Genomic DNA, 25,567 nt, shown 5'->3' on the forward strand with positions numbered 1-25,567 from the left:
TCGGTCTGTGAGAGCTTCGACTTCGACATTGGCTGGGCGACATCGGCGAGCCACTTGTTTTGGCCTAGTACACCACCACCATGAAAACAAAAAATCCTTATGAATCATGCCAACTAAATTCACACTGACCGAGCATCCTGGCTTCGTATGTACAAGCTGGAGTCTTGACGGACTGGGGTTGTTCTGGCGGTCGACCTGCAGGCCCCGCCCGTATGACGCACCCGCCGGAGCTCGCTCACCCAGGTATTGTCGTCTGCATGCGCTCCTGTTCTGTACCATGGTAGACGGGTATGTAACTTTACCGAGGAAGACGTACGTGTATCAAGGACGCCCGCCGGCGGCTGAAACAAAGTGTTAACCGCAGCCGCTGTCATGAGAGAGGCCCGCTTCAAGTCAGTTGGCAAAGTGGACATCGGAAATCCCCGCCATCGCGACGCAGCCACAACCCGACGTCTTACCGGTTGAGCTTCGTGTAATGTAACCACCCGGTCGAGAGTAGCGAGCTTTTGGGGAGAAGGGCGGCCGGATTAAGAAGGTGAGGTAAGTTCTCAGACGAGGGGCGAGTCTAATCCCCAGAGCTATTCGCAGAGCTGGTCCAGGTGACACAATCGTGATCGAGATGATCAGAGGAGCAAGCGCAAGCACAGGCAGTGTTGAAGAGACATATTGTCAGAATTGTTTTTGTACGCCCACACGGGCCCTAAACCGTATCTAAAGGGAAGAGTATAAACACCAAAGAAATTCCACCATTCTGAAAGCTGATATCGTGCGTAAAAATAAAATAAAAAATGTCGGCGTCTTATGCTTCTCGAGAGTCCAATATCAAGTTCTTTCTTTTCTTGTCGCTGCCCTTGCCACATTATACACTGCCCGCTCGTTCATGTCTTCGTTATTTTTCTACTGCTTGAAGATGGTGTTGACCATCTCGCCCGATCGGGTGGCCAGGACGGACAGGAGGGTATCGCTCAGCTGTGGATATCGTTAGCACGGTTGACTAAATTGATGATGCATGGGAATGTGTGCGCTTACCCCGTGAGTTCCCTCGCAGCAGCCCTGCAGCCAGACACCGGAGCCCTCGGCAACGGAGCCGGGCTGGAACTTGACCTTGTAATCTCGGCCGACAGCCAACTTGCGCTCGCCCTGCTCCGTGTCGACGTTCCAGCCGGTCACGGGCTTGCTGAATTGGGTAGCGTTGCGCTGGGTGACGGTCTTGGGCAGCATGGTCCAGGCATCCTTGAGGATGTTGACGTGGGCGTCGCGCCTGTAGCCAGTGGCAGCGACGACGAGGTCAACCTCGAGAACCTCCTCGTCAGCGGCATCGACGTAGCCGTCCAGGGGGATGTCGTGGATCTTCTGGACGCGGATCTCGATCTTGTCACCCTTCTCCTCGACGCTGGTGATCTCGCGGCCGGCAAGGATACGATGAGGCCATTGGGTCTCGTCGGCGCCAATCAGGCGCTTCTGCTCATACATCTTCTCGTAGAGGTGCTCGATCAGGTTCAGGCGCACAACACCGTAGTTGGTGGCGCGGACCTCATCCAGGAAGCTCTGTCGGGAGGAAGCCGACCTGGGGTAGATGTTGTCGACGTACTCGGGGTTGAAGATGGTGTTGACGCTGTGAGAGATGAAATTAGCATTGAAAATTGGGATTTCTGTCAGAATTGGTATGAGGACTTACAAGGGCGAGTCATCACTAGGTCGCAGGAACTCCTGGCGCATGAGGAGGGAGGTCTTGGAGTTGGGGTATAGTGACTGGACGTTGTTGAAGATCTCGGCGGCGCTCTGGCCGGCACCAATGACGGCAACGCGGTAAGGCGCATCGGTCTTACTGAGGATCTGGGGGGCGTAGGTGGCGAACTGGGAGGAGTGGAGGACGCGGGGGTTCTTGGAGGGGAGGCTCTTGGGGAGCGAGGCCTGGCCACCGGCGGCAATGAGAACCTGCTTGGTGCGGAAAGACTGGAGCTGGCCAGTCTTGCCATTGCGGGCCTGGACGGTGAAGGTCTTTACGGCACCAGCCTCCTTGTTGACGGGGGTGACGGCGACAACCTCGTTGTTGTACTGAACGACGTGGTCGAAGAAAGAAGAGCACCAGCGAAGGTAGTCCTCGAACTCGGCGCGGGCGGGCAGGAAGGTGTCCAGGTTAGTGAAGTCAATGAGACGGCCGTTGCGGTGGACATAGTTGAGGAAAGTGAACTCGGATCGAGGGTCGCGGAGGGTGGCCAGGTCCTTGATGAAAGAGATTTGCATCTTGGCGCCAGACAGGAGCATGCCGGCGTGCCATGCGAAGGCAGACTGCTTCTCGAGGAAAAGCACCTTGGGGGGAGCGCCGTCGGCGCGAAGCTTCTGGCCGTTGGCAATGGCATCGTTCATGGCAATGGCCACGGCGAGGGAGGCGGGGCCGAAACCGGCGCAGATGAGATCAAACTCAGAGTCTAGCGGAGAGGCCTCGAGGTACTTGGAACGCTCCTTGTGGGCCTTGACGCCGTTGGAGGGGGTGGTGCTGCCATTGAACTTGGTGGTACCGTTAGAGATACCGTTGGAGATGCCGTTGCTGCTGCCATTGAAGAGGGCCGGGGCGGTGCCATTGGTGCCGTTGGAAGCTCCGTTGGTGTGAACAGGGATGCCGGCGTCCTCGGAAATCTCGCTGTGAGGAGTCATGATGGCGATAACAGGAAGGGGTATCAAGAGTTGTGGGTATAAAAATAAAATAGAGGGGAGAACTGTATCGATTCAAGCGATGACAGTCGAGGTGGTCGTCAAGATCGTTCGTCCCGGGAGCTTGGAGCTTGAGAGAGAAGCGAGGAGAGGCTTTCGGAGGAGGGTGATGAATATATAGAAGAGGTCCGGACGGAGGTCACCGGCTGAACGGGCAATGGGTCAAACGATTGTTTGCTTTTTGGCCGGGGAGTAGCCAGTTGTGGACACGGGCAGGACGTTGCAGCACGGGAGGGTCAAGCAGGGTCAACGATTGGGGGTATGTGTGTCGTGGATGAAGCTTCGTAGGGCTGTTCCTGAATAGGTATGAGGCACGAGAAGGAGGAGGGGGGTGTCGAAATGGGAAGGGGAGGGGGGCAATTCGGACAATTGGGGGTATAGAAAATATCTCTCGAAGTCTGGTTCAGTAGGCGAGGCTTGTTTAAGTAGAGGAGGGGAGGAATCGGACGCAGGACCAAGAGAAGCTGGTGGGAGACTTGGGCATTTTGTAATTGTTCGGGAATAGGATCTACAGTAAGTGCTCTAAGGCCCCAGGCCGGACTCTAGCTCGTCCGGCCACGGCCATGTGCTTCGCTTCTCGTTCGGAGGGAAAGAAGAAAAAAACTAGACGACCCCATGAGAGGGATCAGCCAGCGAGGGTTTCGAGAGGCTGTGAGGCTGGAACGGGCGGACAAGCGAGCGCGAGCGAGGTACATGGCAGAACAGGCAGGACGAGATGGATAGCGGCGCGCCTGCGGGAACCGACGACACGACACGACAAAGGTACATGGATAATGATGGTGCGGACTATGGGGACTAGCCGGGACGCAGAAGGTAACTAGAGCTGACCCGGTCTGGATGGGTTCTGTCTGCCGGCCGACCAAGGCCGAGGGAGGAGCCTGGACGGCGGCTGGCGTGGGGACTCGAAGGATGAGAGGAAAAGTAGCACTGGGCTCATGACTGGATGGATGTGTAGAGCTGGACGTGTGTACATGCTCAAGCAGGCGGATGGTGGAGGTGGATGGAGGTGGATGTGGATGTGGAGGAGGAGGCGTGTATGAAGGGATAGAGGGGGAGAGAGGGGAGGGGCGCGAATGTATCACGATCGATGGAGCACGCACTGGAGTCATCATCGCCGTCATGGACGTCCACGTACGTATCGCACTATACAGTAGTGCGTGGTGGATGTAGATGTGGATGTAGGTATGCGCAAGGACCTGACGCTCGAGGCGAGATGTCGTTGATAATTAGTTGCGGTATGCTCGGCAGTGGGTGGTGAACTGAACTGCGAATCGTGAACTGTGAGACAAGAGACCGGGCTGACTGGACGAGGCAAGGGGGACACATGACGGAACCAGCAGAAGTGAAGGGTCTGGAGAGGAGGATCTGAAGGGAACAGCCACCAAAGGGCCATCCATCCACCCATGTTACGGCTCCAGACCAGCTCCAGACCAGCTCTAGACACCAGTTCCCGATCCCAATGGCGGGAGCCCATAGCCGAAGCGTGCCCGCGGGTCCTATGATTGTCTCATGCGCATGCAAGCCCAAAACTCACGCCCAGCTTGGTCCCTTGGGTGTGCCACGGGCTCCATTCTGGGGCTGGTGGATGACCCAGAGGCTGGTTCAGAAGTCGGCGCCGAAGCGGGCGAAGGAAAAAAAATGTCGCGCAGTCAACGCCTCCATGGCCACGGCCTTGGCCCACGGCAGACCTCGTGGATGGGGCCGATGATGAGAGGAGGAGGGGAGGAGGGTGTGGACTGTGTGGGTGCTGTGGGCTGCGTGTGGGTGTTGTGGATGGAGACCGTGAAGTCCCGTAGCGCACCCCGTACGAATACGTACAGCGGTGATTAGTGGCATCGGTGCAGCGGTGCAGGTGCAAATACGTTGAGAGCTTCAGAGACCGCTGCAAGCACGCACACACGCACGCACGCACGTATGCACGCAGTCCACTCCTCATCTCCGAACGGCATCGCACCGGCTCGTGGCATCCTAGAGGTTCCCAACTCGTTCAGGCTCGGAACGGGCCCCCCCAGGGCCATGCATGGCGTTTGGGTCAGAGAGTGCCGGCAGTGGGATGCGACAGGATCACGGCCAAGATCACCAAGGGTCGCCATCCAGGATACCTGTAGCTAGCTAGTCAGGATGGGCAAAGATTGACCAAGATGGAGCGAGATGGATCAAATCTGGATGTACCTGCCTACCGCCACCAGCACAAGCTTCGAACCACAGGCCGTGAGACATTATCTATAAGCTGTAAGCAAGCCACTAGTTAGCCAGTGACCAGCAGCAAAAATCGACCATCTCCTCGGAATTGCTCCGTCTGGTCGTTGAGCAGCGATGAGATGATGCGTGACGGCATGCCCAGCTGTAACCGACGTACTTCTGTTAACGCACGGGAAGTCCCCGAGCATGTCACGTACCGCCCGTGATGCAAGCTGTACGTATGTCCATACGTGCGCGGCTGAGAGAATTGCCATACGTCCCTGGGTGCGAGTAATGCTGCACTGCGCTCGCCTGATCTGGTGGGATTCGCTCGCTGTTCTGCCGGGTCCAGGATTAGCCACTCGCTCCGCTCCGGACGCCCCTGCTCCTCCCTCCTACCTCCCTCTGCTTTCCATGCCCTTTCCAGGACACTGCCCATTCCCGTTTATACACGCCATTCCTGTGTCACCCTCTGCCTTCATCTTGCTGGCCGGTACTGTTGCTGCTGCGGCTGACCAGTGGGGTGGCTGCAACCAAGCGTGAGAAACTTGGATGCTTGGATGCTTGGTCCTTTCGGCCTCAGAGGACCCGGACCGGCGGGGTGGGGGGTGTCTGGACTATGGAGGGACAGGCGGGACATGGGTGCTCCATGAGAGTAGTGGGGGACGAGAAGAGGAAGAAAAAAAAACCAGCCGAAACCATCCCATGGAGAAGCCGATGATGGTGCGACGTCGGTGATGATCTTCTGGTTCGATCAGATAAGATTGCGGAAGAGACCAGGGACGCCAAAACTGGATGGTGCCGACCTAGGCGGTAGCAGCGAACGCCAACGCCAACGCCAGCGCCAAGGACCTGGGCCGCCCATCCAAACAAGGACATGGCCAAGACACTGACCACGGGCCCCGGCATCGTGGCGTGCGCTCATACTACGTATGCTGCTTGGACACTCACTCCGACATTGTGCATTATACTGACTACGAACTGCTGAATAGAAGGAAAACACTCGCTGGGATCCAGCTTGGATGGCGCTACTTGAGACCCTGGCTTGGACGCCACCCCTGGCATGGCGCGAATACCGACTGGTCAGCTGGAAGCCAGCTCGAGAGCCAGCTCGAGAGCCAGACGCCGTGGGTTACGCACCACCGTACGCCTCCGCCGCCGATGACGGCAGTCGCACGAACCCTGAAGGAAGAAAAAAAAAAGAGACCGTCGTCAACGCCATCGGAGCTGATCGCAGTGTCATGCGAGAACCGGGGTCTCGAAGGGGCAAAAGACCGCAGATGGAAGTTGTGATTTGGGTAGGCCGGGGGTAGGCCGAGCAGCGAGGCGCGCTAGAGACCGCGAATGGAGAGAGGCGGGTGTGGTTTTTATGGCGTGTGGAGATTGAGGGAATTATCTGATGATCTGATAAACTGGATCTGATAAGATCTAGGTAATTAGCACGCTGCTTGTGCCAGGTTTAATGCACGTACAAGGCGGTATATTCGCTGCTCTTTTTCTATATACGCACTACGGTGCCGGTAGGCCCTGTCCTGGCCCTGCACGGCGAAGCTAGTGGAGGACTGGAGTGGTTACCGATGCGCCCCAGAAACCAGGGGTCTTCCAGTGCCCGTCCAATGTCCGTCCAATACTCAACTCAGAAACTCCGCTTAGTATCCCTGCTTCTGCTTACTTGCTCTCCAGGTACCGATCTAGTGACGGGGGGGTCAGTGAAAGAAGAAAAATTTTCTTTTTCCTGTAACCATTACGTCGGGGCTTCTTGGCTTTCTTTGCCGCTGGAGGTCCTTTGTTGCATTGCTTTAATTGGAGACTGGTTTCACTCGCAGTTTCTGGAGGGCGTTGGGCAGCCAGTCAACCCCAACAAACAGGCATAGGGGACTCCAAATATTCCCAGACAAGGTATTGCACGAAACATGTTCTCCATCCCTACCTTTTTAGAATACTACCTCCATACACCATCCGTCCACCTGCAACACTGCCTGCAGAAATATTCAGGCCTTTAACCGCGAATGCGAGTAGGAATCGTTACATCGTGCGTGTTTGTATGCAGACGTGGCACGACCTTGCTCCATGCTCGGAGCTTGGGCGCTCGGCGCCGCATCCCATGGAATGGGTTCACCGTTCCGTGCGTCGGGATGGCGTTTTTTTTTTTTTTAATTTTAGGTTTTGAGTGACAGGACTGGAGCAACGTTGAAGAAGAAAGAAAGCTTTGACTGGTACGTATCATGTAGGCGGGAGGGGAGTCGATGGGCTGGCTGCACAAGCACCCGTCTATCCATTACGTTGTTTCCACAAGTGATCGCCACCAACCCTTACCACCGGGACATTCTTACCCTCTCTTGTTGCCATGTTTTGATGAGTTTATGTCCTTTGGACCCGCTGGTTCCAGGTTGGCCTCCGAGTTTCGCTGTTCTCTCCTCTTGTTGTCTCCCTCTTTCGCTCCTGCCGTGTCTGCCGTGCCTTATTTCCGCTCCGAGATATGGCCCGTCTCTGCCTCATCAGGATGACGAACCAAGCCACCTCGATCCATAAGTGGAAAAGGCGGCTCTTGAGAGGGGCGATTTACGTACAGAAGGTTACGGGACGATCCACACCGGCAGTGCCGCAACTTACGCCCTAGGGATTTGCCTCCGTGGAGGTGCGCGTGCGTGTGTCGGTTCTTCGCTCTCGTCCGGCGTGGGCCTACCTAGCCTCGTCTGGTGATGGCTACTTCACCGTAAAGCCGGCTTACCTCGAATGATGCTAGGTGAGCTGCAAGCCAACATCGCGAACCCCTGGTTTGTCAGGGACTAAACTCGTTTCAACGTCTGCTGCGCAACCGCCGTGGCTCGACTTTACTCAACCGAGCTCTTCGCACATAATTACAAACGAACTAATACCACATACTTCATATGGGCTCCATGGAGCTGAAGGAGCTTCCCAGTTCAGGCCCGGCACAGTTCGGTACCTGGCTGGCTTCTCTGACCTTTCCCAGTTCCATTTCCCACGCCGCAACAAGCGGGCTCCCCAAGCTACCTAGGTGCGTTAGCTTGCGTTGTTCGGCCGCGCCTAATGAGCCATCGGAGGTCATCCTCGGTCCTGCTGCTTTTGCTACGGGGGGCACATGCTACTCCTAGCGCGCCGCTGCGGGCTTGATCGGGCCCTGCTCCTGCTAGGCGTTGCTCACTCAGCCTGTTAACCCTGCTAACCCTGCTCAGTGTTAACCCTGTCCAGCGCCTGGTCGGACTCGGTGGATCCCCCCGTCCGGAGGGGAACCCCACGCTTTCACGACGCTTTCCACGCCGCTCTCCCACGCCCATAGGGCCATAGCCCACACCACCCATGTCCACTTTTCATCATCACCATCCATCATGTCCGCCATTCACCACCATCGCCATCGCCATCAAGCGTCTCTCCACTATCCGCCATCTGCTTTCCGCCCTGGCAGCGCGGTAACGGTCTGGTCTTGCCCCTCCCAAGGACCCGGCTCTCACTACATCCAAAAGGGAGCCCACATCGTGCCATCTCGGGCGGCGGCGCACGGCTCATGTGCAGTCCATGTGCAGTCCCATGTGCACTCGCTGCAGTCCCAGACTCCCAGGTCTCCATGACAGCGCAGCATCCCACGCCTGGTCTCCCGATTCCCGTCCCGCAATTGCAAATGCCAATGTCAGTGGTCTCTCCGCGCGCGGGCACGACTCCTCCCTCAGCTTCACCTTCACCTCCGAAACACCTCAACCGCAAGTCCACGACAGGACCGCAAACGCCGCATCACTCTCGGTAATCCGAATACGCGCCGACCACACACCATCTTGTTGCTTCCCGTCGCTTCCCCTCTTCTCTCGGGTTCCGTTGACGCTTCCATGACTCTTGGCCCATCCATCATCCACCTTGTTGCTCTCCCGCCCATTCTTCCCTCGGGCTTCCACACGGCTCGTCCCGACCACCTCTTGCACCGCCTCCTCCTCCTCATCGTTACCCTCCCATTTTTTACCCATCCTCCCGCTATTGTCCATCCCCCCCCTCATGGCTCTAGTTTATGCCATGTGCTAAACCTTGATTTGATGCTGTCTCGCATCGATCCCCCACGAAACATCCATTCCTGTAGGTATGGTACGTAGCTTCCCACTGAGACAAGTCTAAACACAAGCCATGCATCTTCACTTTCACCCTTATTGCCATCGACTTGCCGAGCAAGCTGCTGCAGCTGCTGGCTGATACCGTGCTCCCTCGAGGGTATCCTTGCCATCCCGCACACCCCCCCTCCTTCATCAACACAATCTCCCTTCTCCTCCCGTTCGTCTTTGTTGCCTCACGCAGCCGAGCATCTCGAAATTTCCCGATGGCAAAGCTGCCCCGGCCCCTCGGCTCTCTGCGGGACTAAGACGGACACCCACGCAAGCCATGAAGCTGCCTGCCGTGGCCCGGCACAACCTTGTGGTCGAGAGCCCCGCACCGGACGGACGCCTGCCGGATCATGCCAGTGGTCAGGGTTGATATATTTGGGATATACGGGCGAGGTTCACAGCTGTCTCAAGCCTGACCACGACCTCGCTTGTCTCTCATCTCATTTGCGGTCCCTCCCCCACGACTACTGGATAGGGAAGTCAGTTTGATAGGCTGGTCAACGGAGTGTCACTGGCTCACGAGGGCTTTGTTCCCACCACCATTACCCAGCCGCCTTGGCCGCCCTGACCGCGCGTGGAGGGACCCTGAACATTTGAGACATTGAACCGTTGGATCCCTGAAACCCATCGAAAGAACCGGCAGGGGTTAGCTATCCTTGATCGGGGTTGGTTCGTCGATCCCAGGCCAGGCGGCTTCAAGCAGGTTGCCCAAAGAGGAGCCAACAGGTCCCGGAGATGGCCCCTCCCGCCTCTCGGGCTTACGCTTCATGGCGCTGCTTTTACCCAGTCCAGACGACCGTACAGCAGTGAGAGCGTTAGTGCTCAACGAGCGGCATGGGAAAATGAGGCGGCAAAATCGTGACGCCATTTTTGGTTCATCCCAAGCCCCGGAACCCGCAGCGCAAGGCCACCGAAGCCACCATCCCACGCTCATCCCAGCCTCACCGTGACGCTCCCCACGACTTTACGACACACCGGCCCACCCGACAAAGAAAGCAACTTCTCCCGGCTCTCACACCACCCACGCACCGGCCTGCTGGTGATGTGCCATGTCTCACTCGCCCACTTCCCACTTGCCCACTTCCCACTTTCCCACTTCTCACTGTCCACTGCCCAATCCCATTCGTTCTTATTTGCTGTCGCTGTTGACGCTGCTGAGCTTCGCTGAGTAATTCCCCAACGCTGACAGGCTGGATTATAATCCATGACAACCTTCTCCTGCACGCCCCCCGATGAGGCGAAACCACGCCGTGCAACCTCCAGCCTCTCCCCGGCGAATCATCACAGTCCCGATTCAACTACAGCTGACGACTGTTCGATTTACCTTCATTCCCATTCGCGGTCATCATCCCCTCCACTCGCCTTGTCACCCGTCCATCCCGCCTCTTGGCCCGCGTGGTGGAAACGTAGAAGCAGCCTGATATTGGTCCACCCAATCTAACCTAATGGCGTGGTTGTCGACTCCCTGTGCCCCGGAAACAGGCGCATGACTGACTGCAACACTCCCCAAAAGGACGCTTTCTTCTACCTGCAGACACCTATTGTCTCCGTTTCTACTGTGGTTGTTGCTTGTTGGCCCTATCGTCGCTGCTTGTCGCTCTCGCTCTCGCCCTCCTTATCCTCATCCTCGCCATCACCTCTCCGTTGCTGCCCACCACCACCACCACCACCACCACCACCACCGTCGCCCCCGTACTTCTACGCAGCAGCAATATGGATCCCACCGGCCTCTCAATCCTCAACGAGCAGGCCTCGAGACTGCCTGGACCGGACCTTTTACATTGTCTCGTCAGTCCTCCCAGCAAACTCACAGCCCTGGATTATTTGGGAAATAACAAGCGAATTTCCTTCAACTATAACCAATTGCACGATGCAGCAGATGCATTGGCAACTCGCATATCTAGAGCCGCAGGCAGCGTGCAAGGGCAGTTTGTGGTTCCAGTCCTTATCCACCAATCTCCTCTCCTCTACATCTCGCTCCTAGCCATCCTCAAAGCTGGAGGAGCCTTCTGCCCTCTGAACATTGACGCACCCCCTGAGAGAGTAAAATTTATCCTCAAGGATGTGGATGCGGCCGTTGTGGTGGTTTCTCGGGAACTACTATCTGGAATTCCCCAGGACATCAGCCCCACCGTGCTAGTCCTTGACGAGGAGGATTGCATGGCCACTCCGTCTCCAGAACTACAGTCGGAACACAGAAAGCCCACCCTAGACGATCTCGCCTATGTGATGTACACGTCAGGTTCGACAGGCACACCAAAAGGCGTTGGTCTTTCCCATGATGCGGCAACCCAGGCTCTCCTAGCCCATGATAGACACATTCCCTCCTTTTCGCGCTTCCTCCAGTTCGCAGCTCCTACCTTTGATGTTTCGGTCTTCGAAATATTCTTCCCGCTCTACCGGGGATGCACTCTTGTCACCATCCGCCGGGCAGAGATGCTGAACGACCTTCCTGCCGTGCTCCGAACGATGGAAGTGGACGCCTGCGAGCTCACGCCCACGGTTGCGGGAAGTTTACTTCGAAAACGAGAGAATGCTCCAAATCTTAAAGTCTTGTTGACCATTGGTGAAATGCTCAATGCACCAGTGGTAGAGGAGTTTGGTGGAGATGATAGCAAACCCAGCATGTTGTGGGCAATGTACGGCCCAACTGAGGCTACAATTCACTGGTAAGTGAAACATCTGTGCGAAGACCATTCAGGCGCTAATACTGGACCTTAGCACCCTCCAGACAGCATTCACGGCCGATTCATCAACAGGAAATATCGGCGTGCCTCTCGATACCGTTTCCTGCTTCATTGTCGAAGAGGCAAATCCTGAGGTTTCGGAACCACAATTCAAGATTCTACCTCAAGGCGAGATTGGAGAGCTCGCAGTTGGAGGTTACCAACTCGCCACCGGATACATCAACCGCCCAGAGCAAACAAGTTTGGTTTTCATACAAACCCCATACGGCCGAGTCTACCGCACCGGAGACAAGGCTCGTCTTCGCTCGGACGGAGTACTGGAGTGCCTCGGTCGCATTTCCGATGGCCAAGTCAAGCTTCGAGGCCAGCGTCTCGAACTTGGCGAGGTAGAACAAGCTGTTCTCAGGACATCCGGATGCCATAGCGCAGTAGCTGCAGTGGTGAAGTCCATATTGGTGGTTTTCTGCGCAGTCGATGTGGGAGTCGCCGAGCAGACTATCCTAGAAAGATGCAAAGACTGGCTACCTCAATACATGGTTCCAGGCGAAGTGGTTCTGATGGATGAGTTTCCGAGACTCCCAAGCGGCAAAGTTGACAGAAAAAGGATGAAAGCCGATTATGAACAACGCAAGACGGACTTGGCAGAAAACTCTCAGGAGGTAGAGCCAACGGACGAGCTTGAAGCCAGAGTCATCGGAGTTGTGTCAGACGTCCTCAATTTCAATGCGAACAGGTCGACCTCGCTTGCATCTGCAGGTCTCGACTCCCTCAGGGCAATCAAGTTGGCATCCGCTCTTCGAGAATCAAACTTTGACCTGAAGTCTACAAGTTTACTGTCAATGAAGTCTGTCGCCGATATTGTTTTTGCGATTCGGCGACAGCCAACCAAGAATTCTCTCAACCCCGCAACAAGTCAGATTAGCCTCTCCGGAGATCTGAGTAATGTCTTGGCGCACAACACGGCACTGCAAGAGATAAGCGAGTTGATCGAAGATGTGATACCTTGTACACCTCTACAGATGGCTATGCTGGCCGAAACAGCACAGCACTCTGCAGCTTATTGCAACGAGATTGAGCTGGAGATTCCGCAAGGATACACCGCGCAACAGGTCTCATCGTCCTTCAGAGAGCTGGTTCAGCGGAATGAAGTTCTACGTGCCGGTTTTACACCATTGCAAAACAGCTTTGTCTTAGTTCTATTCAAGAACCTCCGGGTTGGACAACTCAACATTGTTGAAGAGTTCCAACGGACGTTTGCGATTTCGGACCCCGCGGACTATCTGAACCCACTGCGAATTCAAATACTGAGAGAGTCTGCCACTGCCGGCCCACGTGTGCTTGTTCAGCTGCACCACGCAATATATGATGGCTGGTCCATGGACATTCTATTGTCTGATCTGTCTACTCTCCTGTCTTCTGGCTCAGTGGTATCTCGTCCGCCTTTCAGGGAAGTTGTCGCATTTTACAACGCACCTGAAAACCAGGCGGTTGATGACGCGGCACGGGTATTCTGGACAGAACATCTTGTCGGCTGGAACAAGACTCCCTTCCCGAAATTGAATCACAGGGTTGGAAAATCAAATGAGATTAGCACAACTCGAACGCAATTGGCGATCCCCAAACAGAAGGTGGATGATGTGATCCAGAGGATAGGTTGCAGCACTCAGGTGCTCTTCCAAGCGTCGCTAGTTCTCCTATGGAGCGGGATCATGGGAACGCAGGACGTTCTCATTGGCTCTGTGACGTCGGGAAGGACAATCCCCGTCGCAGGTGTTGAGAAGATCGTCGGGCCTTGCATTGCATCTCTTCCTCTGCGAGTGGACTTGAGCACTGTGACTGCCAACCTGGATATTTTGAACAACATCCACTCCAGCAATCGCAAGGCTATGCAGCATTGCATGCTTCCCCTTGCTGAAATCAAGAAGCTTGCTGGCTTACAGCCCGGCGAAAGCTTGTACGACGTCTTGTTTGCGTATCAGGAATCTCTTGACAGCTCAGCACGCATCCACAATCTGGTAAAAGAGACAAGTCATCTTGACCGCCTCGAAACGCCGATTCTGTTTGAGGTCGAGCCAACACAAGAAGGGTTCACTCTGCAGGTGACACATCGGCCCGATGCCATTCCATCAGTACTCATTGAGCACATTGTTCAACAATTTGAGACGATGAGTCTCGATATCCTCGAGAACTCTGCCCAGGCCATCAAAACGACCCAACGCAGCATCAATGTTCATTTGTCGACTTACAATACTACCCCTGATGTTGGTCAAGAAATCTCAGACTTGTCGAAGGGGTTCGAAGCAGCCGCATTCCATCACCCCACACTCAGTGCGCTATGCTTTGTTCAGCAACTGTCAGGGCAGCGCAAACTCACGACAATGTCATTCCAAGAGCTTAACACCTCTGCAAACCAGCTGGCCCGGCACCTAAGACAACAAGGCGCTAAGATCGGCGACGTGGTTGCGATTATTATGGACAAGTCACCAAGCTTATATCTCTCCATACTGGCCATTCTGAAAGCTGGCTGTGCCTATCTTCCAATTCTGCCCTCAACTCCAGCTGTTCGCATCCAGGATATCTTGAAACAAGCCCACGCAAGGTACTGCCTGGTTGATGATGAGTCGAGCCCCGCTGTCCCCAGGGCTCCTCGAACTTGCTGGATCAATGTCGATTCTGCTCCCTTGGGCAATCAATCTAGCTACAATCTCGATTTACCGACGGATACTTCTCGATTGGCCTACGTCATTTACACCTCTGGGACGACCGGCGTTCCCAAGGGCGTGGCTGTGCAGCAAAAAAGCATCATGTCCAATCTCTCGGTCCTCAAATCAACGTACCCAGCTAGCTCAGGGTCTCAGGGTCGTTTCCTGCAAACTTGCTCACAAGTGTTTGATGTGTCTGTCTTTGAGATTTTCTACACCTGGCACATGGGAATGTGTCTCTGTTCAGGCCTGAACGACACACTTTTCGAGAATCTTGAGAAGTCCATTCGTGAACTGGATATTACGCACTTAAGCATGACGGCCACTGTTGCATCTTTGGTTGATCCTCGCAACATTCCTAGCGTAGAGTTCCTCGTCTCCGCTGGCGAGGCGTTGACCAAGTCTGTCCTAGAGAAATGGCATGAGCAGCTGTGGCAAGGTTACGGACCATGCGAGCTGACCAACATCTGTACAGTCAAGAAGATGTCCTCTGGCGACAATGTTGAGCATCTGGGACATTCTCTCCCGAACACCTCGGCTTTCGTTCTATTCCCAGGAAGCCTTGACGTATCTCCTCTTGGCTGGGTTGGAGAGTTTTGCTTTGGGGGTCCTCAGGTGGCCCAGGGCTATCTTAACATGCCTGAACTGAATGCAGAGAAGTTTGTCGAGCATCCTCAGTACGGCAGACTATACCGGACCGGCGATTTGGGTCGGATGTTGGCTGACGGATCAATGCTGATAATCGGCCGCATGGATGGCCAGATCAAGCTCAGGGGACAGCGGATCGAGACCACCGAGATTAACAGCGTTGCTACCTCCACCGGACTGGGAAGCTCGGCTGTGACTCTGCTGGCTCGACAACAGAAGACAGGCGCAGAACAATTGGTCTTGTTCTATGTGCCAGAAAGGGGTCATTCTGATTTCTGTGAGATGGAAGTTGATGCGGAGACGCACCGCTCTCTCTTTTCACTCTTGCAATCACGACTGCCCGCCTACATGATCCCGTCGTATTTGGTACCTGTTTCAACTATTCCGCTTGTTCCCAGCGGCAAAGTTGACCACCGTGCCCTCCACTCGTGTTTTGAACACCTTGGGCAACAATACCTTGAGACCGTGTCAGGCTCGTCGCAAGATTTCCACGACGATGGCGATTGGACCTCTATGGAAACAGTTGTGGCTGAAACCATCGCTCGCTCAACCAAGTCGTCAAGACATGACGTTGGGAGGTGGACCCCGCTCCCGATGCTGGGAGTCGACTCAATATCTGCAATTCACTTGAGTCGCGAGCTTGGACTTCAGTTGAAGAAGCGAGTTGCTGTCTCTGAAATTTTACAACACCCAACTGTTGCGCAGCTCTCTCGTCACCTCTCTAAAGAAGCCCAGGACCAAAATGAGGTCAGCCCTGTGGAGTTTTTCCCGTCTGCTTTTGTCGACTCTGTGACCAGTTCCTTTGCTGAACGGGGAAAGACCGTCGAAGCTGTTCTGCCATGCATGCCACTCCAAGAAGCGATGCTCTCGCGTGGCCAGAGAAGTTATTATAACAAGGTCCTCCTACGACTTCACATTGAGCCCCGGATTCTCAAAACCTACTGGAAGATTATGGCTGAACGACATGACATACTGCGAACTTGCTTTGTCACTACTTCTGATTCTCAAAGGGCGATCGCGCAGGTCGTTCTCAAAGGATGGACCATTCCGTGGATGAACCTGGATGTAACCGAACTATCGTTTGATGGTGCGGTACAGGAACATCTCAAGACTCTTCCGGACCCAATCGACTCGCAAACGCCGCCTGTGTCTCTTGCTCTGTTGCGGTATAGGGGATCCTTATTCCTTTCCTTCATTTGCCATCACGCTCTGTACGATGCTATTGCTATGGAGCGACTTCTAAAGGAGGTGGAAGCACTGGCGAGACGGGTTAAGCTCCCCCCAGCCGCATCATACAAGCAATTCTTGCGAACGGCCATGGAGCTGCCGGTAGATGTTGACCAATTTTGGTTGGAGCATTTCCATGGATACCGCCCGTCAAGTCTCTTCGCTCCCATGACCAAGGAGATGGATCAATGCACTCATACGACCTCTCTGGATCTCCCGCTCACAGAGCTTCTAACACGAACTCGACATCTCGGCACGTCTCTTCTGGCTGTTTGCCAAGCTAGTTGGGCGAATGTACTCTCCATGGCCCACAATAGGCATGATGTGTGCTTCGGAAACGTCGTTGGTGGGCGCACCCTGAACATGGAAGGGCTTGACAGGCTTGTTGCCCCTTGCTTCAATACCATCCCCGTTAGAGTCGACTTTTCTCCAAGTTGGAGCAACATTGAGATGGCAAAGCACCTGCAGAAACTGAACACCGAGCTTCTGGCATATCAGTTCACTCCCTTGCGTCTCATTCAGCGGAAGGTGAACCGGACAGGTAGACATCTTTTCGACACCCTTCTACTTGTTCAAACGCCGCTGCAGGACATTGACAACAGAGTTTGGACTCTCGAAGGGGATTCCGGCGATATGGACATCCCGCTGGTCTGCGAGGTTGTCCCATGCCCGAGCTTGAACTCTTTAGTCATCAACATTCATCGCGACATGAGCATCGTGACAAGTGACGTTGCTGCTGCTCTGGCAGAGGCCTTCAAACTCCTGCTGAAGGCAACCCTTACCTCGCCGCATGCAACGATTTTGGACAGAGAGCATCTGCCGCCCACAGTTAGTCTCGGCCTGAGCGCACTCAAGCCTCGACAGCAAAGGTTGGAAGCAACTGCTCTCTCCCAAATGACCGAGGAGAAATGGAGTGCAGTCGAAACCCAAGTCCGTAGGGTTCTCGCGCAACTTTCGGGGATGCCCTTGTCCCAAATCCACCGCTGGACAACTATTTTTCAACTTGGCCTGGACAGCATCAATGCAGTTCAAATCGCTTCCATCTTGCGTCAAGAGGGCTTCATCGTCTCGGCATCCGATGTCATCGAGTGCCCTACTAGTTCCAAGATAGCCGCTAAGCTGCTAGAGAATTCCGCGAAGAAAGATCTAGAGTCGCATCGGGTCTATGATTTTAGTCAATTTTCAAGCCAGGTGTTCTCGCATGTCATGACAAGCCTGCCAACCCATGCCAAGGTCGAGTCGATCCTGCCCTGCACGCCTGTTCAGTCTGCCATGATTGCATCATTCCTTCAATCCAATGGAGATCACTACTTGAATGCCGTTCGGTACCAAGTTTATTGGAGCGTCAATGCTGAAAACCTGAAAGAGTGTTGGAGGTCTCTCCAAGCCAACCATCCTATGCTCCGAACAGGCTTTGTTCCCGTCAACCATGGCGATGCGTCTTTTGCAATGGTTAGATACCATTCGGGATCTATAGTACTTCCACTCGAGATTCTGCAGACTTCCCAAAAAGATGATATCGATCTTTTGCAGCAAAAGAAGGACATGGCTCACAGCCTTCAAGGCTCTCTATGTCTCCCACCTTGGAAAGTGGTGTTGGTTGAGACGGATGGCCAGCTTACCATGAACCTCATCATTCACCACGCTCTCTATGATGCTCCATCGCTCCATCAGATGCTTGATGAGCTGTCAAGACTGTTGAAAAATCAGGAGCCGCGCGGTTTCCCAGCGGTCGAGCCAGCATTGTCCAGTATCTTGTGCAAGTCGCTGGAGGGAAAAACTCAGGAGAAGGAGTTCTGGGAAGCAAAGGCGAGTCAAGCAGTCGTGAACAAGTTCCCTGTGATGACCCCTCTACGCATCGAGAGCAGGGTCGTCAAATCAGACACGATCATATCATCATTGTCATTCTCCAACCTGCAACAAGCAACACAGACCTCAAACATCTCCATCCAGGCTGCCATACAAGCTGCTTGGACGCGAGTCCTGGCGTCGTATTTGGGCGAAAGCTCCGTCATTTTTGGAGTTGCATTGTCTGGAAGAACAAACGATGAGACGAAAGACGCACCATTCCCCTGTTTGAATACAGTCCCAATCGTGGCATCCAACAACGTGTCAAATGCGGATCTGATACAATACATGATGGAGTACAACCGATACCTTCATAAACACCAGTCTTCGCCTCTTGGCCAGGTTCAAAAGTGGCTGGGCCACCCCTCAGGAACTGTTTTCGACACTCTCATCGCCTACCAGAAGATGGACACTGCAGAATCGGCCACAGTCCCGTGGAAGGCAGTCGCAGACGAGGCAATGGTCGAGTACCCTGTGTCCCTGGAGATTGAACCAGTTGATAATGACCAACTTCGCCTATGTATCACTTACTACACCGACCTTCTTCCTCAAGAACAGGCGAAGATCTTGGTTGAGCAATTTGATCTGTCTTTAGCACACATTGCTCGTAACCCCACTGGCCATGAGGACGATACCTGCAGCAAGGCGCCACACCTCTACTCTATACTGCCAGCGGTCTCTCCGACTCTCACTGCCCCAGTCCAGCTCCTTCACCAGTTTGTTGAAACAGGAGCACTTTCCCACCCAGACAAGACCGCTCTCGAATTCGTGTCAGGATTTGATGGTGAGACTCCTATTAAGCAAAACTGGACCTACAAGGAGTTTGATTGCTTGGGAAACAAAGTGGCCAACATCCTGAGAGTCCAGGCTGTTCCTGGAAGCATTGTCGCAATTCACTTTGACAAATGTCCCGAGGCGTACTTCTCAATCCTTGGCATTCTCAAAGCAGGCTGCTCCTTTGTGGCCTTGGACCCGACAGCTCCGATGGCACGGAAACAATTCATCCTCCAGGATTCCAAGGCCCCCTGCCTATTGACTACCGACCCAGCCTTTTTGGGGTTTGAAGTCGATTGCAAGGTTATTACTATCGATACGGCCTCTCTCGAGGGCATTGAAATACCCCAGCATGTATACACGCCATCCATTGCACCCTCAGACACCTGCTATTGCCTGTACACATCAGGTACAACAGGCACGCCAAAGGGATGCGAGATCACGCACGACAATGCCGTGGAAGCAATGATGGCATTTCAAGAGCTCTTCAAGGGACACTGGGATGCCACTTCACGATGGCTACAGTTTGCTGCACTGCACTTTGATGTTTCAGTTCTTGAGCAGTACTGGAGCTGGTCAGTTGGCATCGCTGTTGTTGCCGCCCCCAAGGACCTCATCTTGGATGATTTGACAGCCTCCATCAACAGGCTCGACATCACACATATTGACCTGACACCAAGTTTGGCACGTCTCACTCACCCTGATGAAGTTCCGAGTCTCTGTCGTGGCGTGTTCATTACTGGTGGCGAGCAATTGAAGCAGGAAATCCTTGACGTATGGGGGCCCAAAGCTGTCATCTATAACGCTTACGGGCCGACTGAAGCAACCATTGGCGTGACCATGTATCAACGTGTTCCAGTCAATGGCCGTCCCAGCAACATTGGACAGCAGTTCCCGAATGTCGGTTCCTATATCTTCCGGCAAGGCACCGAGATCCCAGTCATTCGCGGCGGAGTCGGTGAGCTTTGCGTTTCTGGCAAGCTTGTCGGCAAAGGCTACTTGAATCGACCTGAACTTACGGAGGAGCGCTTTCCCATACTGAAAGAATTCGGTGAGAAGATTTACCGAACGGGAGATCTCGTCCGAGTACTTCATGATGGTTGCTTTGATTTTCTTGGTCGAGCTGATGACCAGGTCAAACTGCGGGGACAGCGTCTTGAGATTGCCGAGATCAACCACGCTATCCGTACTGGTGTTGGCGAGATTCAAGATACCGCTACCATTGTGACTCGACATGGAACAAGCGGCAAGGATGTCCTTGTTTCTTTTGTGGTTGGTCAGAAAGCAAAGGCCGGAAAGCTTCAAGTTCTTCCAGATGATGAAGGGCTGGGTGTGAAGGCCAAGGAGGCTTGCCGAACACGGCTTCCCGGTTATATGGTACCGACGTACATCTTCTCTCTCCCTTACGTCCCGCTCTCCTCAAACAACAAAGCCGAAGTGAAGGAGCTTAAGAAGATATTCGGCGAGCTCTCCCCCGAGCTGCTCATGGAGTTGTCCCATGCTTCGACAACACCCGTGTCTGCCGGTGCCGTCGAAACCATGAGCAAATTGATTGAGATTCTCGCCGAATTTAGCGACATGAAGCCAGAGGATCTAAGTTCATCAACTAGCATCTTCGATGTTGGTGTGGACTCGATCACTGCACTAAGACTCTCTGCTCTTCTAAAGGCTCGAGGCATCAAAGGCGCTTCACCAGCCGCTTTGCTCAGGTACCCAATTGTTGGCGACCTTGCGAATTCTTTAGCGAAGACTTCTACGGCCCAACATGACAAATTCATTCGCGAAGCAAAGCAATCTATCCGGGCATGCGGACACAGACATCGTGCTGTTGTTTGTCGCGGACTCGGTGTGAAAGCCGCAGACATTGAGTACATCGCTCCCTGCTCACCTCTTCAACAAGGCATCATTTCTCGAACCATGACTAGCGAGCAGCAAGATGCTTATTTCAATGTCTTTGAACTAGAGCTTGCAGCTACGGCATCTATAGAGCTCCTACACACCTCATGGAACGAACTCGTGCAGTCCGAAGCCATCCTCAGGACTGCTTTCGTTCCGACAACAAATGGTTTCGTCCAGGTCGCTTTAAGAGATGTCTCACCGCCTTGGGAAAAACACACCCTGGAGAACCATGAACTTCTTGGAAACTTTTTGGAGGAAAAGAAAACAGATTGGATCCAACAAAACGTCTCACTCATCGCGACCCCTCTACGACTCATCTATCTTACGACCCCTCACTCCAGAAGACTTATCATCCACATCTTCCACGCGCTCTATGATGGAAACAGCTTCGACCTCATGATGCAGAGGCTGTTGGCAAAATACAGCGGCAGTGAGGCACCTTCTGGTCCCCCTTTTCTAGAGGCGCTCAGCCATGGTCCGTTGCTGAGATATGATTACTGCAAGCGATTCTGGGATGAACATCTCCTAGGTTGGTCCTTCGTGCCTGTGCCACAACTCGGACAGCAGCGAGAGAACGACGCTGCCACAGCCATGCGTGAAATCTCCGTCAAAACGTTAGAGCGGGTGCGTTCATCGCAAAACGTAACCCTCCAAGCAGTTTGCCTGGCATTGTGGACTGCTGTGCTTAAGAACTACTTAACAGGCAGTGCAACGATTGGCGTGATCGTATCAGGCAGAGCAATTGAGCTGGAGAATGTTGAGCACACAGTTGGACCGCTTTTCAACACAGTCCCATTTTACTCCAAGACCATTCAGAAGCAAACCTGGTCGTCACTCATCCGGCAATGCCATGAGTTCAACACGGCGGTTCTTGACTTTCAGCATGTTCCTCTGAAGAGTATTCAGAAGTGGTGTTCAGGTGGAAAGGCACTATTCGACAATCTCTTTGCCTTCCAGATTGAGACGCCTCGTGATGAGGGCTCGTTGCCATGGGAGAATCTTGAAAGTCACGGAAACCCTGATTATCCACTCGCTCTTGAAGTTGTCTATTCACGTAATGGCAGTCTACGGTTTACTCTTGTTGGACAAGGCCACATTGTCACGCCCGCGAAATTAGAGGAGTTGCTTGATCAGCTCGAGGAAAACGTCACACTCATGGGAGCAGCGCCAGACAGCGAGGTTCCAATCGGGCTTGGGCAAGCAACCACGGTCAATCACGGTGCCCTGGAAAACGCCCCTATCCAGGCCCAAAAGGCCGAGAACTTCGAGTGGACAGATAAAGCCCTCACGATTCAGCAAGAAATCGCTCTGCTTGCGGATGTTTCGTCCCAAGATGTATCTGCGACGGTGACGCTTCTAGAGCTTGGACTTGACAGTATTGATGTCATCAAGCTCTCAGCCAAGCTCAAGAGACGACAAGTCACCATCGCGCCGTCACAAATCATGCGCTGTCAGACCATTGCCAAGATCATTGAAGAGTTGGACAGGTCGGTCTCGGCTGACTCTCAAGATTCCAATGGCAAGGAGTCACTTCAGAACACGCAACGCAAGCTGTGGAAGTATCTGAAAAACTCTGGTGTAGAGATGGAAAAGGTTGAATCGGTGCTTCCACCCACGCCCCTGCAAGAGTCAATGGTTGCCGGGATGATCCAGTCCAATTTCGAGTCATACTACAACCATGATATTCTCGAGATTTCTGACTCCGTGAATACGAAGACGCTCCAAGTCGCATGGCAAGAGGTCGTCAATCGTTCGCCTGTTTTGAGAACGAGCTTCTTTGAGGTTGACAGCCACGACCTGAACATGTCATACTGCCAAGTCGTGTCAAAGTCAGTAGACCTTGACGTTCAACAGGTTCGCCTAGATCAATTCGAAGATGTACACCATATCACTGCCAAGGCAACGGAGCACGCACGAAACGAGAAAGCGCAAGCTCACTTGTTCCAATTGACATTTGCCACCCTGGGGCCTCGAAAATTCATGGTTCTCTCAATGGCACACGCCCTTTACGATGGGTGGTCCCTGAGCCTGTTATTTCAGGATCTTCAGGCTGCCTACTTTGGGAAGCAAACATCAAGAACATCTGTCAATTCATTCCTCTCACAGATTACATCTGTCGAGGGCCCAGATGCCAAGGGCTTTTGGAGCCAATATCTGGAGGGAGTGGCGCCGACACTGGTCTCCAAGAAAGAATCACTAGGTGTCGAGCACACGACTCCATTGAACAAGAGAGAGCAATCGTCGGCTTTGCACCTCTCTGAGATCACATCCTTCTGCAAGCAACAGTCAATTAGCCTCCAGGCGCTGTGCCAAGCTTGCTGGGCTATCATGCTGGCCCAGCAACTGCAAACCCTCGACGTCACGTTCGGAGTCGTCGTCTCTGGCCGTGATTTTGATGGGGCCGAAAATCTCGTGTTTCCCACCATGAATACCATCGCACTGCGTTGTCTTCTGTACGGATCTCCATCGGCCTTCCTACGATACTTGGAAGAAAATATGGGAGATATCCGAGAGTTCCAGAATTACCCGCTTCGAAAAGCGCAGCTCGCTGCCAACATCAATGGGCAGGGGTTGTTCAACACCCTATTCATTCTACAGAGGTCACCTGGAGATGAATCAACAGACTCGATGTTCAAGTCAGTTGGGGGGTCATCGGCCACCGAGTACCCAGTGTGCGTTGAGGCCGAGGCGGTGGCTGACAGTCTGGTCTGGAGAGTTGCTTGCCAACCCGAGTATTGTTTGACGGAAAGTCCTGAGACACTAATCAGGAACCTCGACGCAATCATGCAATTCTTGATGACTTCGGACGCCTCAGATATTCTCTCATTTGAACAACAGGGTGTCTCTATCTGCGGCATGCCCCCGATCATGCTCAAGGACGACATCTTGCCCGAGGGTACCCCAACTATGGATGAGCAAATAACACAGAGCCAAGAATGGGATGAAGCCGCTTCAGAAATTCGAGAAACCCTCCACCAGGTCTCGGATGTTCCTTTGGCATCAATCAGAACGTCCGATAATCTCTACAACTTGGGACTCGACTCCATTAGCGCAATCAAGGTTGCGTCGCTTTTGCGGAAGAAGGGTATCAATCTTAGACCCCAGGACCTCATCAAGGCGGCCAGCATTTCCCACATGGCCCAGATTGCAGGTACTTCTTTGGGAGACAAAGCAAAGATCAGTTCAAGTTTGAATGCTTGGGAGCCGCCGAAGGATGTCGAGACCGACCAGCTTCTCCAGAAGTTTGGCGTCTCCAAGAGTCAGGTTGAACTCCTGCCAGCACTTCCGATGCAAGTGTACATGCTGAGCGCATGGGAGAATGCAGAGGGGTGTGTCTTCTACCCCGAATTCCCGTGCCTCTTCGAGGGACCAATCGAACTGGAGGCTATCCAGGCTGCTTGGGACAAGCTCGTCTCCGAGAATCCACTCTTGCGGACGTGTTTCATCGCCACTAACTCCAGAGAGGTTCCCTTCTTGCAGGTGATTCTCAAAAACCATTGCGTTCCGATTGCATTGGCATCGCAAAGCACTGAATCCACTGGCCTGCATGAGCCGTTGATCAGGGCTCAGGTTGCACAGAATAATGACAAGTCGTGGACGTTCCGTTTGAGACTTCACCATGCCTTGTATGATGGAGTTAGTCTTCCGGCTCTGCTGCAGCGGCTTTCGGAATTGTTGAGTGGCTCCGCCGTGAATATTGACTCTGGAATGTTGCAATGGAGACAGTTCGCGGTCGACCAGGTGTCCCGCAAAGCCCGCGAAGCAAGACGAGCGTTCTGGACCAAGTACTTGCAAGGTGCTCCTCCAATGCCTGCGACCAATGCATCCTCAATCGATGTCCAAGAGCGAGTTTCATACCTTGAGAAGTCTGCTCTCTCGGACTTGACAAACATTAGGACAGTTGCTGCTCAATCTGGAATCTCTATTCAATCTGTTTTCCTGGCGGCGTATGCCAAGGTTCTCGCTAGAAAACAGAATACTGCCTTGGTTGTATTTGGCATCTACCTCGCCAACCGAGCTGCGGAGCATGGGCTCCCATCAACTTATCCAACGTTGAATTTGGTCCCATTGAGAGTAGAATCACCCAACGGTCGGTCGCTAGTTGATGTGGCCTCGGCCATTCAACAAGATGTCCACCTGATCGCTTCCGAAGGCCGAGCAGACGTCGGCCTGTGGGAAATTAGCAGCTGGACCGGTGTCAAGATCGCGTCTTTTGTGAACTTTCTCAGCCTCCCAAATACGCCAGAGGCGAGCGGTGAGCGGGTCAAACTGATGGCTGAAGGAGGAGGAGATTTTGGCGATGGGCCAGCTCTCCTCACATCCTACAGACAGGTTCAGAACAACTTGGTCAAGAATGACTTTTCGGTAAGCTATTGACTAGTACGTCAATTCACTGATAGGATGGCTAACCTGCATTGTGCTATAGATGGCAGTAGATATTGAAGCCTCGGTCCAAGACTCTGGGCTAGACATTGGCGTATTTGGGTCGCGCCAGCAAGTATCCGGTGACGAAGCTGCGGGTTTGATCTTGGAGATTGTGTCTTTTCTTAACAAGATTGGTATATAGACGAGAGGTATAAAGGTCATGGCGTTGGAGATCATTGAAAATGGGATTCATGAATTATGCAGTCAAAAACCAATGTCAATTCAACTCAATGCAATGCAATGATTTAGTCCACACGGGACCAAAACTATCCAAGTCCAAACACTCAAACGCCAAATCGATGCAGATTTGCCCCAGCCTTGTATATCTACATATGTCCCTTTGAATTATCCAATG

General features: G+C 53.6%; 4 protein-coding genes across 4 annotated transcripts; 1 reads left to right on the forward strand and 3 right to left on the reverse strand.

Annotated features, from left to right (window-relative positions):
- Positions 1-981: 981 nt before the first annotated feature.
- On the reverse strand, positions 982-2,658 carry BGZ61DRAFT_365223 (L-lysine 6-monooxygenase (NADPH-requiring)-domain-containing protein; the record flags this gene model as incomplete). The annotated part of the gene is made up of 2 exons (XM_046241590.1): positions 982-1,615; positions 1,679-2,658. 2 exons carry the CDS (start codon positions 2,656-2,658, stop codon positions 982-984), a joined length of 1,614 nt encoding a protein of 537 aa, XP_046098008.1.
- Positions 2,659-3,164: 506 nt separating this feature from the next.
- BGZ61DRAFT_120577 (uncharacterized protein) lies at positions 3,165-3,898 on the reverse strand. The gene has a single exon (XM_046237028.1). It carries the CDS (start codon positions 3,834-3,836, stop codon positions 3,258-3,260), a length of 579 nt encoding a protein of 192 aa, XP_046098009.1. The 5' UTR covers positions 3,837-3,898; the 3' UTR covers positions 3,165-3,257.
- A 4,346-nt stretch (positions 3,899-8,244) lies between these two features.
- BGZ61DRAFT_483989 (uncharacterized protein) lies at positions 8,245-8,903 on the reverse strand (the record flags this gene model as incomplete). Its single annotated transcript, XM_046249547.1, has 2 exons — positions 8,245-8,591; positions 8,684-8,903. The coding sequence occupies 2 exons, from the start codon at positions 8,901-8,903 to the stop codon at positions 8,245-8,247; spliced, it is 567 nt and encodes a 188-aa protein (XP_046098010.1).
- A 2,670-nt stretch (positions 8,904-11,573) lies between these two features.
- BGZ61DRAFT_461536 (uncharacterized protein) lies at positions 11,574-25,164 on the forward strand (the record flags this gene model as incomplete). The annotated part of the gene is made up of 2 exons (XM_046247182.1): positions 11,574-11,671; positions 11,724-25,164. 2 exons carry the CDS (start codon positions 11,574-11,576, stop codon positions 25,162-25,164), a joined length of 13,539 nt encoding a protein of 4,512 aa, XP_046098011.1.
- Positions 25,165-25,567: the final 403 nt, after the last annotated feature.

The sequence above is a fragment of the Ilyonectria robusta genome (assembly GCF_021365365.1).
Source record: "Ilyonectria robusta strain PMI_751 chromosome Unknown BGZ61scaffold_27, whole genome shotgun sequence".
Taxonomy (NCBI): Eukaryota; Fungi; Ascomycota; class Sordariomycetes; order Hypocreales; family Nectriaceae; genus Ilyonectria; species Ilyonectria robusta.

Coding starts and splice junctions, on each gene's coding strand:
- BGZ61DRAFT_120577 (XM_046237028.1), bottom strand. CDS start 3,836: ATGACGGCGATGATGACTCCAGTGCGTGCTCCATCGATCGTGATACAT.